Here is a 17,472-nt window from a genome sequence, read left to right as displayed (position 1 = left end):
CTTCAATGCTTCCTCTGCAGAGTATTTTTCTTCTTCCTTCATCTTGTCCTCCAGCTTTCGTCTCTTCTGGGCAAGCTTCTCTGTCTCACGTGCCAGCACCTTTTCATCTCTGCAGATGCCGCTGCGGCGCCGAGACTGGCTCTCTTTCTCCCTGGTGATCTGAAGCTGGAGTGCATGGTGTTCTTCCACTTTCTAGAACAAAAAGGAAATATTTTTGATGGATCATATAGTGGGAAATCTGTATGTTGCAACTCATTCATAGATCTCCAATGCCATAATGTGACACAGAGCCAGCATCGTTGGCCAGAGCGATCTTCTCTTTCTCAAGCCGCTTGACTTTTTGCTTTAGCTTCTTCATCTTTCTTTTCAGTGCCTCCTCTTGCTGGAGCACAGAAAGTGCATCTGTCTTCATCTGGAAGTACAAAAACACAATTACAGCATTAAAGCCATAGACACACTGGGATAAAATTTTAAGAATGGAGAATGCCTATTTATAATTAGGTGGCAGGCGACCTCACTGATAAAAAATGAATTTAATACAGCTTAAGACTGTGTAACTAATGAAGGGAATGATTTTCTTGTGATATGTCTCTCTCAAACCTGCAGATCAGGTTTCAGGAATATGTGACCGAGCCACAAAGTCAACAAGTGCTATACTTTGGAGAATCAATAATGATGTTTCTTCTGTTCACATTTTTTTCTTGTTTTTTTCTTGTTTTCTTCTTTCTTTTTTTCTTTCTTTTTTCTATTTTTCATAGTTAAGTGTGAGGTTTGACATAAGGGCTCCAGTGACCTTAATGTCAGGGTTAAGGTAAGGGTTCGGTCAATGTCTAAATAAAACTTCTGACATTGTTCTGGTGATGTTACTTGCCATATACTTTACTCTTTGGTGTTTAATCTAGAGTTATGGTTCTTCTTACCCTTGAATCCTCTAATAACAAGACACAATATGTTGTTTATGGTGTTTATATGACAGCAGTGGTTAATAAGGGAGAGGACTGTCTAAACTTAACGGGCAAACTGCTGCACAATATGTGTGATCTTTTGTTTGATAGTAGGAATACATTAACTAATTTAATCACTTTTTGAATAGAAAGAAAACACAAAAAGTACTTACCTTTTAAAGATGGGTCGTGTGAAAGTTCCAGCTGAAACGTTTCACAGTTATTTTAGTTCGTATTTGTTCTCGTTTTACAGATTTTTGCCTGTATATTGCTGCTTATTCGCGCTGTGTGATGGACTGAAGTGGCTCTGCTCTGCACCAGGTCTCACATGCTCAGAGTTCTATCCTGCATCACAATGCTAACAAGGGCCTTCTAATTCCACAGCTCCTATTGTAAATACACAGGTAAATGATACCTGAAATCAACTCAGACTTTTGTGTTTGTTACATTATAAAATTTTACCTCTTACATATACTACTGAAATTTAACCTCACACACTACTGAAATGTAACTTCTTACATACACCACTGAAAACCACCTCACACATATACTACTGAAATTGAATTTACATTTTTTATTTCAACAAATCTCCTTCCGAAATGCCAATGAAAAACCGCTGCACGAACGGGTTCAAACTTTAGCCCCGCCCACAAAGGCACTGATTGGCTCGATTGTTCCTCTGAGCGAGGAACAATCGAGGAACAATTGTCAATGTTTCCCATTGACAAGGGAAACACCAGACTTTCTGAAAAGTGGGTGATAATTCAGGAGTTTGGCTAGTGTGAGGTGGTTTTCAGTAGTGTATGTAAGAGGTTCAATTTCATTAGTATATGTGTGAGGTGTTTTTCAGTAGTGTATGTAAAAGGTTAAATGTCAGTGTTGTATGTAAGAGGTTACATTTCAGTAGTGTATAAGAGGTTACATTTCAATGGTGTATGTAAGAGGTTAAATTTCAGTATTGTATGTGAGAGGTTTATTTCAGTGGTGTATGTGTGAGCATTTAAATAGTGTATATGAGAATTTTTAAGTAGTATGTATGAGCATATAATATTTCAGTCGTGTTTATGAGAATATTTCAGTGGTGAATGTCAAAGGTCTTACTGGTGTGTGTGTGTGTGTGTGAACATTTATAGCATATATGAGAGTGGTTTAGTAGGGAATGTGAGAGGTTTTCAGTAAAGTGTGTGTGAGTGTTTCAGTAGGTTAAATGAGAGTATCTCACAATACATGCATGTGAAAGGTAAAGCAGTCGTATGTGCAAGCCAAAGTTTGGATTATGTCCTATACGGTTGTACCTACAAAGTACTGTGGCCTTCCCTAGAAGTCTTCAATCCCTCCAGACCCTGTTCCAATTTCCACACAGGGATCGTTAAAGGTTCATCTAATCTTATCTAAACTTGTTTTATCCAGGTTAATCTTAACAGTGCCTGCGGTGCACTGTGGCCTTCTCTACAAGTCTTTGATCCCTCAACACCTTCTCCATGGTGCCTGAAGGGTACTCAGACCCTCAGGATTTATGGGTCTTTCCACACATGGTCTTTGAAGATCGATTCTTGTCACTTTCTAAAAAGCAGCCACCCCAACTTAGATCAATACTTGCTTTGAAGTTTTGGCAGAGAGTTCAATAGATCGTCTGAATACTTTATCATGGCAATGAGGAACTGCTTGTTATAATTTGTTTTATTTGTTTTTTATCATGGCAATGAGGAACTGTTTGTTATAATTTGTTTTATAGCGTTAGGATTAAAGTTTGCGGTGTAACCTGACAGATTGCCAAATTACCATGACAACCAGTGGAAGGACCGTTCTATCCAATGAAGTTCTGTGGTTGGAACATAACTTTAACTTTTTTTGCCCGGCTGGTGGAAGCGAATAGACAAAGTGACTGATTACACGACTGTGACCGGACTTACCGGCCAAGGCACGATTCAAAGGGGCCTTGGTCACACTGTATGCATTGTGGCACTTATGCATACATGACACCTACGTATACGTCTTGTCCTGTCTCTGGGGCCGGTGCCACTCTCGGCTGAGCCTGGTCTGAGTGGAGGACAGACACTGTTTTCACTCTGTTTAGCTAAACCCTGTGGGGGGTTTAGCTAAACGGATTCTAAATGATTGCAACATTTAGAAGTAAACATGCTTCATGACCTATTGTCATGATGAAGGACGGATAGTTTAGAGATGTGTGATTGCTAAACTTGTTATATGCTGTGAAATGTATCTGTGTGTTAGAACAATGGAAAACTATACTGAGAGGAAGACCTCTGGGTGAAATGTGTGTCTATCCCATCCGTATGGAGGACCACAAGTGTCACGGAAATAGTAATAAAGCATTTCATTAATTAATAACTAATTGTACAATAAAAATAGGCATTAATAAATTTGTTTACAAATTAATTTATTAATCTATGAATAAATAGACTAAATTACAAAGTAATTCATTATTTGATATTTTAATGGGCAATAAAAAGAGGAATTACAAAAATAATTTACAAATGAAATATTAATCCATCAATAAATAGTACAAATTAAAAAGCGATTTACAAAAACAAAGAAAACAAAGACTAACAAAGAAAACAATGGTGTTCTTTCATAAGTGTATTCTAGCAGTACAAGAGTATTCATTTAGCAGCACAGACCTCAAGGCCACAGCTCCTCTGCTCACATGCTGTTTACCAGAGTTGGCCATACAATTGTAGCATAATTCTGTTGGTAGTTTTCCACCGACTGCTGAACCTTATTACCCAGCTTTAGAGTGTTCTTATATTTGTTTGACTTACGTTTGGGAATCCACCTTCCACAGCAGGTATATTTTATATCAACGCTCTCTTGACCACGCTCATTCAATCCACCACCATGCGGCCCCCAGTAAGCTTAGCCACGATGCTGCAGACCACGCTTTGACAATATTAGGTGATATTTTCCCAAATAAGAATCAGCCATGTTAAACTGTACGTCCCACCTGTTTACCAGATCCTGGCCTTATTACTGTATACTGTTGATCTTAATCTGCTTATTCCTGTAGAGAGTAAGGATAGCTCATAGTGGTTGTTGAAGAAATGTTCGTCTTACTTGAATATATATTTATTGAAAAGGGTCTTATAAGAGGAAGAGATGCACACAGCAGGAGGCTACGTACACTTCTTCGAAGAGGAATTCATTGAACCAGGCATTTATGTATCTTCCAAGGACGTACAGAATGTGCTGACATCAAGATAGTGCACAAAAGAAGAGTATAAGTTACACATGTTATGTCTTAACTTAGACTCTCCATGGACATCTCGGAGACATCCAGGAGCCACTCTCACAACAAGACCTCTGGCATAGTAAGTTACGGCACAAGGGTTACAGTGAGGTGACCATACATCATGAAGCCTTACATTCCCTGAGGTGACCCCAGTTAAGCTGTTAATACATATGTTGAGTTTTCTTCCACAGTTGTTTAGGGTAGGGACTACGGCTGTAAGTAATATGATCCTGATAGACCCTATATGCTTCTCAGATGGTTCTCATGTGATCGATGCCTGAGAGCGCCACACACACGCTTACTGCCCTCCATCTGCTTCTGCAGCTCATTGACCAGGCCTCGTCCTCTCACCCCTGAGGGGATTTCATTGGTTAACGACCGGACCTTGATTCCTCGCTATCATCGGCATCCATATGTACTATTCCTAAACAGCCTGATCTACTGCATGATGCTTATTTGATTAAAACTGAGCTCTTGCTACAGGTGAACCAGTGCCTTGTTAACTGTGGTGGAAGGCTGAAGTCTCTGACAATGACAGATGAAAACCAAAAATGGAAAGTGGCTGTAGTAAAGGCCAGTTCACTGTCACATCTACAGACACATTAACACTGCTATAGTGCAGACGCATTTTGTGAGGCTATTGCTTGGTGTATGTAGCCCAGTTATGTGGTTTGTTACATGCTGTATGTGTAAACTAGTGATGAAACACTCTCCTGAACATGTTTGTGTCACATGTTGTGAAACCGGCACCAAGACTAACTGAGGAAACTGATTTCATGCAAGCCCTGTCTGAGATTGAAGTGTGTAGAGTATGTTTATTTTTTTATCTTTATTTTATTCACTCTCATATTTTACCCTTTTTTTATTTACTGGTTTCATTATTATTGTACTGTATTGTATAAGTCATGTTATTCTCTCCCACGCCCCCTAACATGATCCCATGGATCATTTTACTCATATGAGGGGTTTTTTTCTGGAGGTGTTTGTCTTACTAACTTTTTTTTCAGGATAGTGTAGGTAAGCCTGTGGATCTTTTACCTCTCCCTAGCTATATTAATGAATTAAGAATCTACTTTTCAGTGGGACCTGGCCAAATATTGATTAGAAAACATAAACTTTTCAAAAAGTAAAAGGTCTGAGGACAAAATTAAAACTGGAATAATTCTCAAACAAGTTCAAGAACAATACCTGTAATATATAACAATGACATATTTTTATGTAACATTTTCATGGACATGTTAGTCAAACTCACAACTTTTTCAGATAAGTAAAAACTACAGTAGGCTTTTTGGTCATTTTGCTGATAGGGTACATGTTGTAGAAAATATTCTGCTGTAGGTTTGGATCAAGGAAATCACTCAGTAGTTATCAATGACAGGCTGAGTCACAGTCTCTCGTTGTTGAGTAGCGTTTATTGTGTAAGACAATACAGTTCATCATAGCATGAGTGATTTCTCTTTTTTATACAGTAATACAAACAAGTTGATGCAAATGAGCTAAATAGAGAAGTGATTATTTGAATCATGCACTGTCTGGTTCTGACCGATTTCCAAGAACTGCTGACCTTTAGTACCTTGTCAGCAGAAAAATTACTAATGTAGGGACAGTTACAACTGTGTCAGCAAAAAGGTTTTGGAGCAGTTAAAACAGTGTCAGTAGAAAGGTCACTTATGGGGCAGACAGCCTATTTCATTGAGTGTTATCAAAATATTAGATGTTAGTAAACATCTACAGCAATATATATATGTATATACAGCGATTTTCTCTAACAGAACAATAAGTAGTTTAATATGCTGTATCACTGTTAATTTAATAATTTTAGACCACATCACCACACAATTTTATCAGTTACGTTGTAACAAATACAATCAATTTTAACTGTAATAATAATAATAATATGGATATGTAGCACCTTCTTATCAAAGTGACAAAATGCTGTATAAAAAAAGAAAAACAGGAATAAAAACAGGCAAATCTTAACACCTCACCTTCAAAACAAGGGCAAGTGCTGGACAAATTTGCTGGACAATATATTTTTTTACAGTATAATATGATATTCAAGCATTGAAACTAAGTGCCGCCTGGTTCCCCAACGCACCAGAGTAGGAGAAAAGCTAGAGAGAGGAGAGCCGTCCCTAACAGGTCTCCCAGAGCGGTGAGGTAGGGGATAGCGTAACTGTCAGGGTCCTTACCCCTCCGCCACAGGCAGTGGACCAGCCAGTCCGCTATACAGAGCAGGGAAAAGACCTGAGAGAGGGAGAGAGACAGAGACAGAGGGAGGGAGAGAGAGAGAGAGAGACAGAGGGAGGGAGAGAGAGAGACAGAGACAGAGGGAGGGAGGGAGAGAGAGAGAGAGACAGAGGGAGGGAGGGAGGGAGGGAGAGAGAGAGACAGAGACAGAGGGAGGGAGGGAGGGGGAGACAGAGGGAGGGAGAGAGAGAGAGAGAGACAGAAACAGAAAAAGAGACAGAGGGAGGGAGGGGGAGAGAGAGAGACAGAGGGAGGGAGGGAGGGGGAGAGAGACAGAGACAGAGGGAGGGAGAGAGAGAGAGAAACAGAGACAGAGGGAGGGAGGGAGACAGAGACAGAGGGAGGGAGGGGGAGACAGAGACAGAGGGAGGGAGAGAGAGAGAGAGAAACAGAGACAGAGGGAGGGAGGGAGACAGAGACAGAGGGAGGGAGGGGGAGACAGAGACAGAGGGAGGGAGAGAGAGAGAGAGAAACAGAGACAGAGGGAGGGAGGGAGACAGAGACAGAGGGAGGGAGGGGGAGACAGAGACAGAGGGAGGGAGAGAGAGAGAGAGAAACAGAGACAGAGGGAGGGAGGGAGACAGAGACAGAGGGAGGGAGGGGGAGAGAGAGAGAGACAGAGACAGAGGGAGGGAGGGAGAGAGACAGAGAGACAGAGAGAGATGGCAGTTGTGGAACAGCGATGAAAACTCCAGAGAAAAAACATTATCATAAGCCTGACTTACTTGAATCAGGGCAGCAGACAAGAAGGTGACAGTGAAGAGAGGAGAGGGCAACGTGTGACTTCCTTTCATCAGGTGAATGGTGTGTAAGAAGACGAGCTGACCGGGGATAACCAGCAGGAGCAGAACCTGGGCAGACCGATGGTTTGCTCCTGCCGTGAAAAAGCTGAACATCAGGGGCAGGAAAGTACAAAGCAACGGGCTCCTTACTCTACATCTGCATATAAATGGAATGCCTCCGTCCTAACCACTGTACTCTGTCTTTACCTGAGCCACAGAAAGTACGGAAAGGGCTGTAGCAGCTTTTACGATGCTCAGGAACTTCCCCCGGTGAGCAGTTCAAATGCAAATCGGTGGCAATACGACTAGACTGGATGGATACAAGGTTTCCTCCAATACCTGTGATTAGGAGAGAGAGATGGGGGAAGGGAGAGGGTGTTAAAACTACAAGAAGAGAGAGACCAACCTGCTTATATTTAGGTGTGAACTGTGATTCACCATTTTCTCAGGTACTGATACATAAATATGGTATATATAAGCAAGCAAACAAACAACATAAGATAAGATAAGTTAAGATGACATGACAAGACACGACATGACATGAGATAAGGTAAGATGAGATAAGATAATGTAAGATAAGATATGGTAAGGCAAGGTACAATAAGATAAGATAACATGACATGACATGAGATAAATGACATAAGTAACCTGTGTCACTGTGATTTTTATCTGAAACTATATCCCACATGAAATCAACCACGCGCAGCCTTGATATTATCCCCACCAAATTTCTTAAAGAGCTTATTGACACAGTTGGGCTCAGTATTTTATCAATTATTAATAGCTCGTTGGAGAAAGGCATTTTTCCTTCTGTTTTTAAACATGCTCTGGCCCAACCTCTTTTAAAGAAACCTAACCTTGATCCCTCTGTTCTTAACAACTTTAGGCCCATTTCTAAAACTTCTAAAGGTTTTAGAGAAAGTGGTATCAACCCAGCTTTTAGCTTTTATGTGTCATAATAACATCTTTGAGAAATTTCAGTCTGGTTTTAGAGCTTTACATAGTACAGAAACTGCCCTCCTCAAGGTAACCAATGACCTCATTTTAGCAGCTGACAGGGGGGAAAGTGCAATTTTAATTATTTTAGACCTAAGTGCAGCTTGGGAGTACTATTTGACACTGACCTAAACTTCGAACCACAGATTTAAAAAGTTGTCCAGTCCTGCTTCCTTCAATTGAGAACCATCTCCAGAATCAAACCAATACTATCACACAGCGACCTGGAAAAAGTAATCCACGCCCTAATCTTCTCACAACTCAACTACTGTAACTCCCTCCTTTCTGGCATCAACCAAAAGTCACTCTCTCGCCTCCAACTAGTTCAGAACACAGCAGCTCGGCTTCTTACTGGTTCTAACAGATGACATCACATCACCCCAATCCTGGCTTCTCTCCATTGGCTCCCTGTTCGTTTTAGAATTGATTTTAAGATTTTACTGATCACTTTTAAGGCACGTTTGGGTCTGGCTCCAAGCTACATAACAGATATGTTGACCCCATATGAGTCCACGCGCAGCCTTAGATCCTCAGGCGGGGCCTTCTGGCTGTTCCAAAGTCTAGACTTAAAACTAAAGGTGACCGTGCCTTTTCCATCAGGGCCCCTCGGCTTTGGAATGACCTGCCTGAGGAGATAAGGCTAGCAGAATCAGTGACTTCTTTTAAATCACTTCTTAAAACCCATTTTTATAGACTTGCATATGTGATGTGACATGTGATGTCTTTTTTTCATCTTTTTATCTTTTTATCTTTTATCTGCTTTTTATTGTCTCTTTATCAGCTTTTTATCAGCTTTTTATCATCTTTCGATTGTCTTTTTACATCTTTTATCTTAACTCTGTCTTAATTCTATCTTACTTTTATTCTATTTTACTGTTTATCTTGGTTTTCATCCTACGATCCCTGTTTATTATTGTTTTATTGCCTTTTAAATTCATAATTTGAGTATTCTGCTTTTATTTTGTCTGTCAAAGCACTTTGTAAACCGTTTTTAAAGGTGCTATATAAATAAAGTTATTATTATTATTATTATTATTATTATAAGGTGAGATAACAGGATAATGTAAGATAAGGTAAGATAAGATGACATGACATGACATGATATAAGATAAGATGAAAATGTATTGCTTGAGAAATTAGGTTGTTACAGCAGTGAAAGTAATAGGATTCAGCAGAGATTAAGGAAACAAAATATTAGCACACAGCTAGGATATAAAAATAATCAATAAAACTTGACTCAGCAATCATACAATAAAGTAGAATATAAACAATTGTGGGGTCATGTCAAACATGTGCCGACAACATGTTAAGTAGTCTACAAAAGGACTGTGTTACTACCATTAGAGTAAAGAGTAAAGACTTAATGCAAATAAAACAAAATTCATGCTGTTTACTAGAGCCAGAAATATTGATTATAATAGTATGCATATATCCACTGCGAATGGATCTAACATTGAGAGAGTTACTGAATATAAATATCTTGGCATCTGGCTTGATGAGAAATTTACTTTTAAATACCATATAGACAATCTTGTCAGCAAACTGCGTCAAAAAATTGTCTTCTTTTACAGAAACAGAACCAGCTTCCCTATGATTAGTAGAAAGAGGCTTGTTGAAGCAGTTTTCCTATCAGTGTTGGATTATGGGGATGTAATTTATAGAAATGCTGCTCCTTCCACTCTTAAACCCCTAGACACGGTCTATCATTCTGCCCTCAGATTTATTACTGGTGATAGCTATGGTACTCACCATTGTATCCTGTATGATAAAGTGGGTTGGTCTTCTCTGGCAGAGAGGCGTAATAAACATTTGTATTTGTTTATATATAAAACCCTTGTTGGAAAGCTACCACCTTACATCTCAATGATGCTGGATTGGAACTTTGGACCCTATCAAACTCGCTCAAATGACTTGCTTATGCTTAAGGTCCCTCGAGCACGGTCTAAATTTGGAAAGTCAGCCTTTTATTTTAGTGCCCCTTAGTGACTCTGCTAACCTATGGACAATTTAAAACCATGATCACAAACCTCCCTGCCTCAATGTGTAAACTGATTTTCTTTATTCTCATCTATGTTTTGTCCTATTTATTTTTAACTTTTTGAGGGCAACCTCAATGGTTCTTTGAGTTTAAATAAAGGTTTGAATGAATGAAAAAGACAGGCTTTTAGCCCAGTGTTTGAGGTGTCAGGCAAATCATTCAGCAAAGCCTGCACACAAAGCCCAGACCCCCCCTGCGGGGCAGAGAGGAGCAGGCTGAGCGTGTGAACAGGGGGGTGAGGGGTAATGAGTGCTTTGGGCAGGTCGCGATTCAGGAGTCGGGAACCAGGCTAGGCGGGGGGACCAGTCAAGTGAAGCTGGGGTGGGTGTGATGAGCTGCTGTTTAGGCACCCTCCTTTCTGGATGCAGGGATCACAATACCTTTATTGAGATTTTTTCTCTTTTCTTTTGTTTTCTTTCTTTCTTATTTCTAGGAGTGCTAGGGTTGCCTGCACCACCCAACGCAAGGAAATGTCTTATCGCAATACTTGGAGACAGGTAGCATGAAGATTCAACTGTGGCTGTAATGTGATTTGATCTGCAATAAACACTTGCTTTGATTAAGAATACTGTTTTTTGGGTCATGATGATTGCTTTTTGCCCCATTTGAAGATACATTTTACACCATATACAGAATAAGAAGTTTTCCATTATATGACTGAAATCACTGACTTGTTCCAAAGATGACAACTCACCATTTATGACCGGAGCATAAATTATGATTCCTGCCAAGTTTGGATCTGACACAGTTTTGTCAAGAATAAGTCCTCCAAGACTAAAAAGAAAGACAACCAAAAACATGTTTTTTCAAGAGCTGTATAAATTCTACATTCATTGTCTAACACTATGTAGCATTTGACTAGACTCAATAAAAATAATCTTTTGTCTATTTCTGCAATACAAGATTTTGAAAGGAGTTTGATGCCACACGGCAAGAGTGAACATACAGAAGGCCTGAAGGAAAAGAGAGAAAACACCTGAGAGGGCAAAACAGAGAGTCACTGTAATAATGCTCTTGGAAATGAAATAGAAATTGCTCGATATTGCCATATACAGTGCCTTGCAAAAGTATTCAGACCCCTCAACTTTTTGCTCATTTTGTTGTGCTGTCACGTTATTTCAAAATGCATTTATTTTGGGTTACCCAGAGAAGGGTATTTAGGTTCATATACTCATTGTACTTTAATTTTGGCATTGTGCATGTATTTCAAGGGTGTGTCCTAGCCCATATAAGAGGTTATGCTCCCCATAAAATACATATTGGGCCTCACACTGCTTTACATCCAAGGATCACCGTAGGCCTCTTTAAATAAGACCCTTAAACGGATCCTTGACATCCTAACTGTATTGTGTGTCACTTCACTAGGTCTTAATGGGATTTAATGGGATTTTAGGGTGTAGGTGTAGGGTGGAGTCAAGCACAGTATGTGAATATGGTTCATTTATGGATGACATTAGAGAGAGTTAGAGTCCAGTTTTTGAGGTTTAAAAGAAAATATAAAGCATCTCTTTCCAATCACTAAAGTCAAAATAGAGAAGATGCAGTTTCAGTGTTTTTTTCCAGTCCAGATTTTACGATAGAAGTCTAAAAAATTAGACAGAAAAAAATATATTTTCACTACAGCAAAGTGAAATAGGGATTTATTTTTCTTTTAAACCTCAAGAACTGGACTCTAATGTCCAGGAAATCAGACAGAACAGAAATCCTCAATACGTGCATTTTGAAATAACTTACTAGCACAACAAAATGTGCAAAAAGTAAAGGAGTCTGAATACTTTCACAAAGACCTGAGGAACAGTCATTTCTGAAGCTGAGTGGAGCACCTGCTGATGACCATTGCTGTAACGATTGGTTCCCATCCTGTGCGGAGGAGGATGCTGCTGGCTGGGTGTTTGGAGGAGACAGCCACCCAAAGAGGAATCAGGGACAAAAATAACAGATCCACCAAGTACAACACATAGGGATACACTTCTGTAAAGAGAGAAGACAATCATTAATACATACATTTTCAACCAGGACTCACTCTGAAACTAGACAACAATGAGTCAAGTCTCAGATCTTCATGAATGGGTCTGATCTTTTTGAAAACTTGATGCAAAGCTGATTCCTTGCTGCAAAAATGGTCACAAGTGCCATCTGTTGGCCGAAAGTGAAAATGACAAAGCCACTGTATCCTTCCAAAATCAAATACACTGTTCTGCTCCAGTCTCCTCTGTGTTACAGATTCAAACTGTCCCCTCTTAGCCTCTCTTTGTCCTCCTCCTTCTTTACCTATGAATGTGTAGAACCACTGACTGAAGCAGGCCAGGAAGGCGAGAGTGATGAGGTCCCCGAAGCTGGCCGCCATGGGCGTGGCCACATTGTCGGGGTTGATTCCCATCTTCTTGGAGCCGATGATCACCCCGACCATAATGACACCTAGAGAGGGTAAAAGTTTGGGATCTATGAAGTGAAATGGGATTGGTCCTGAAGGGGTTCATTCCTTGGGGACATGAGAGATGTGTCCCAAAACATGTCGCCCCTCCTTCCCTGCCCTCTCACACTGTACCACATATCTCCTACCAGGACGTAGCTTGTAGCAGACAAAGGGAAGAGAGGAAATGAGAGAAAGGGACTGGGACAGCATCATAAATGAGAGTAAATGCTCTGTAAAATGATCTGTTAATACAGTATGTATTAAGACATAATTGCCATCAACTTTCAAGTAATTGAATCTTGAGGGTTTCTGCTTTTTGTCAGTATTCTAAAAGCGGAGTGTTTGTCCTCATTGATGATTCAGTCTTCTCACACAACTGGCACAATCATCTCACACTGAAGCACAGGATGCGGTTTTCTGCTGGGTCATGTAATTTATTCCCTGGAGAAGGATAGCTACACTCGGGCATCGTCTGCCAAAGGAGGATTATGTTGATGTTTTAAGAAGCTTTTCTGCTCTCCTCTGCTATTGAGACAAGAGGCAACAGGCTGGCATGAGCGCTGGATTTCAGGACATGGAGCAAAGCAGGAGGGGGCAGGGGAAAGGATGAGTTATTTTTGGACTTTTGGGAGGGAGCCCTGATATGGAGAATCAAAGACATATGGCTATAGGTGACTTGAGATATTGTTGGTTTTGCGTATCTCTCTCAGTCATATCAAATAGAAAGAGGTTCTGAGATTTTGTGGGTTGATCAGCAGAAACTGCATCCAAAAATTATCAACCCAGTGCCTAATTGATTTGAATGTCCTAGATCAGTTGCTGCCTCAGAACAGTGCCAAGGTCCCACAGACAGAAACAGAAACAAAATGATTTGTACCATGGAGAGCAGTTGACCAAAGTAAACAAGAGGAGCAATATTGTGTCCTCATGTCCATTATTTTCCAGGTAAATAGGAGTCTCTGCTCAGAAAATAGCTCAAACAATGACCACAGGGGGGCATGGTTCATGGAAAAAGAATAAATGAGCAGCCTCATGCAGAGATGGTGGGGGTGGAAATGAACTGGAGCGAAATGAATAGTTGATTTCTCAGAAGTGTGGGGATCAGTTCCAGTAAATGTATAATGTATTACAGCCAATGAAGCCATCTGAGGGCTCCCAAGGTCCATGCCAGTGAGATGAATGCAGGTAATTGCGATGAAAGTGGGAAGGAGAAAAGTGGAATGTCAAAAGGTTTGAACAGTTGTGGTGATGAGTAGGTGTAGGTGTGTGTGTGTGTGTGTGTGTGTGTGTGTGTGTGTGTGTGTGTGTGCTTTTTGTGCTCAAGTAAATGTCAGGGACAGGGGGTGGAGGTGAGGACAATTTGTGTCCTTACCTTGCAGTAATGAGGCCATGAAGGCAGTGGCAACACTGGTGGAACACAGGAGCACTGCGTGATTAAAGAGCATCCCTCCCTCCACCATGCAGCCTAATGCAGCTGCCATCAGCGCAGCCAGCAGGCCCAGCACCGTGGCCTGCAGCTGGAAATGGACAGTTGAATTGAAAATATTCATAATGTTTTGTAGATTAGAGTAAAATGTAGTATAGAGAGTTAATGATGCAGGGATGGTCCATGAGAGGCAGCCGGTCACATAACACACTTCAGCTTGATCATAAACTTTCTTGCCACAATTTGAAACAGTCTACCTGCTTGAGAGCCAGGTTCCCAGTGATCAAACTCCACTTTTCTCTTGCAGACTCCATTTTGCCGGCATTCACCTGACAACACCAGATAAACATTTTCCATATCATAAAAACTTGGCGAGGTGTCATGTGTATGAGTGTGAGATGAAGTCTTGCCTTTTTGAGTTAAATTGAGTGTTGCCCCATGTTTTCTTGGATTTTTTGAAAAAACATTTTTTCATCTTTGTAGTGCCACCGATACTTTTCATATATATCTGGTAATAAATCCAGTAAATAAAGTGCCAATTCATGTGACAACAGAGTCTTTATTTTAGCAGTCCATTTGATGTTATTCCAAGAGAGAGGGTGTGAAGGCAGCAGTCGCCTAAAAGGTCATGGTCAATTACATTCAGAGCAAGAATTCATTCCAATGATGTTTTTGTTATGCAAAACATTACACATGTTTTTGTTGTTATTGCATTACAATTTGCTTCAATAAAAACAACCTGATACATTACCTTTGGGCTATGAAAAACAAGAAGATGGTGATTTGTGGTGACTTGCACTAGGTGTTGTGTGTAATTTTAGTCTATGAAGTGAGTCAGTGCAACACAAATTGCTGACATTAGCCTTTACTGACTATTATTGGAATTGTAGCAGCTTAAATTATTTGACAATCAGTTCAAACAAAGTACAAACATGATCACAGACTGACAAAAAAAATCACACACTACCTTGGAGCAAAGAATAAAACATGACATGAAAGTGCAAATCAAACTGACTTAGAAAGTAAGTAAGTAACTAAGGTTTTAACATTAGAGATGTCATATTCTCTGTTTACAGGAATAGACACACACTCAGATGATCAGAAGTGTTTGACTGGCTAGCATCCATTTGTCCAGCAGGATATTTTACTGCAAGTTGAGCTGCTGCTGTGGCCTTCACAGGCCGGTGAGGACTTTCACACCAGGACACAAACCCATTATGCAAGAAGGAAAAAATATAATACCGAGAAAGAGGCCATAGTTATCCAGCTGATCCATCGTATTGGTCTTATTTGCATTATTCAGACTCTCACTCTATAATTATGTGTACATGTCTGCATGTGTGTGTGTGTGTGTGTGTGTGTGTGTGTGAGTGTGTGTGTGTACTCACAGCAGTTGACAGTCTGGAGGCCAGGGTCATTTCCAGGTTCCCCTTCAGGCCTAACACAGCAGGAACCAGAATGAAGATTTCTGTGATCTCCTCGAAGACTTCCCAGTGCTGCCATGGAAACACACACAGGGCAAAACACTTAAACACACAATAAATGATCAGATTTTTTGGAGTTAAGAACTTAAAGATTGACGTTCACTTAAAATGAGTAAACCTGTTTTGAAATTCAAACCTAGACCCTCTTTGTTTCTTTGTCTCTTCTCACCTGAACCACATCAAGCAGCATCCCAGCAGAGACCGTCCCAAGCCCAGCCAGCAGAAAGGGCACCAGGATTTGCAACACCATGGAGCAGACTGACTCAGTGGGAGCGTCCCGGGCGCCGCAGCCATCTGGGTCCTTTGCTGCCGTGGTTCCACTGAACTTTGACCCATTGTAGTGTCCATTGGGGAGCAGAGGGTCTGACTCAGTATACGGACGCAGCTCGTAGGTGAGGCTGGCGTTTAATGGTGAGATATTCCCATCAGGGAATATCTCACCAATATGTGGACCTCCAGGGAGTTGAGGTGTGGACTGGTTGGATCTGTGCAGGTGGCTGCTGCCTTTTCCCAAAGAGTCACTTAGGGCGACTTGCTGATCCCGTGACCCGGAGACACCCATGATGCTTTTCAGTCCTGCTGCTGCTGCTGCTGCACCTAGACTGGTCACACAGACTGAAACAGCTGGGCTAAAACAAAATTATCGACAATGATTTCTTTGGACTCTGTAAGTGAACAGAGCATTCACAAGGTGGGCGATGAGCACTACATGAGATACAATAGAGCTTTTTAATTTGAGCTTTAATAGCATGGGTTGCCTACATAATATAATGACAATGTCCCTTGTATACCAGATGCTGATACATCACACCCCAAATTTCCCTCACTATAGGCTTTTTTATGTGTTGTCTACAACAGTACAGACAGCACCAACTGCACAGAAGTGGAAATAAAACAATAAAGAATGGGTAAATGGACAATAAAATCACATTACTAATAGTTGTGACCTCAGCATGTGGTGATAAAATTTTGTAAAAGACATACAGGAACTGTGATAGATGACTAAACATCTGTGTTTGTCCTTCCAAACATATTTCAGTCCCATGAACAGCCAGGTTTGCAGCGCAGGCTGAAACCTGGCTGTAGCATGACAAGGTTGTGTCACAGTCATCTGATGGCACAAATGGCTCGCATTATCATTCTGCATGCCTACCGTTCCCATAAGCAATTCTGAGGCTACTTTGTTTGACAGAGACAATGCACTTCATTTAAAAAAAAAAAAAAAAAAAAAAGAGCAAATACTTAACAGCTGAGGTTACCAGTTTGGAAAAGTTGTGAGAGAGTTACTATTGTGCAAAATCAATTACTTTGGAATTTGCAAATTACACAGTCTGAAGAAGTTGGCAACACAGTCTATCAAAACTAGAGTGACCAGTCGTTCTCAATATTATATGTATAGACACATTAAGTCAATTGATAATCACCTGATCAAGCACAACTATAATATACCAACACTGGTGTCACTTTTGTTTTCATTTGCTTGTATTGTAGATATTCTGAGTAAAATCAAGACTACAGTAAGGAAAGAGTGGTAGAGGAGAATAATATGAAAGTACCTTACCTTTAATGTGAAACCACAGGAGAAAAAGAGGAAAAGATACAGATACTCCACATGCATTCTCCCAGTCCTCTCCTGTCCATAACTCTTCCTCCCGGCCTCTAACTTTCTCCTCCTAACTTTCTCCCCCCCTTCACCTCCCTCCACTTATCTATCTCTCTCTTTCACTCCCTCTCTCATGCCTAGTTGCTTGCATATTCAAACACAATGGCAGATACATAGCCTGCACAAGAGAGACAGCAGGACAGGCGGACAGACAGACACACCTCTTTGACAGTCTGTTGTAAATGAGGGGCCTATTTTATTGGTTTGGCCAGTGAGGGTTGGC

General features: G+C 40.7%; 1 protein-coding gene across 1 annotated transcript; it reads right to left on the bottom strand.

The window, feature by feature from the left end:
- Positions 1-6,264: 6,264 nt before the first annotated feature.
- slc41a2a (solute carrier family 41 member 2a) lies at positions 6,265-16,148 on the bottom strand. Its single transcript, XM_071900319.2, has 10 exons — positions 15,756-16,148; positions 15,491-15,598; positions 14,360-14,431; positions 14,049-14,193; positions 12,532-12,678; positions 12,084-12,231; positions 10,955-11,034; positions 7,434-7,565; positions 7,170-7,318; positions 6,265-6,441 (listed from the first exon to the last, which is right to left on the bottom strand). Exons 1-10 carry the CDS (start codon positions 16,146-16,148, stop codon positions 6,265-6,267), a joined length of 1,551 nt encoding a protein of 516 aa, XP_071756420.2.
- Between the last annotated feature and the right edge of the window lie 1,324 nt (positions 16,149-17,472).

The sequence above is a fragment of the Centroberyx gerrardi genome, chromosome 4, assembly GCF_048128805.1.
Source record: "Centroberyx gerrardi isolate f3 chromosome 4, fCenGer3.hap1.cur.20231027, whole genome shotgun sequence".
Classification (NCBI taxonomy): Eukaryota; Metazoa; Chordata; class Actinopteri; order Beryciformes; family Berycidae; genus Centroberyx; species Centroberyx gerrardi.
This window is presented reverse-complemented; position numbering and strand designations above follow the sequence as displayed.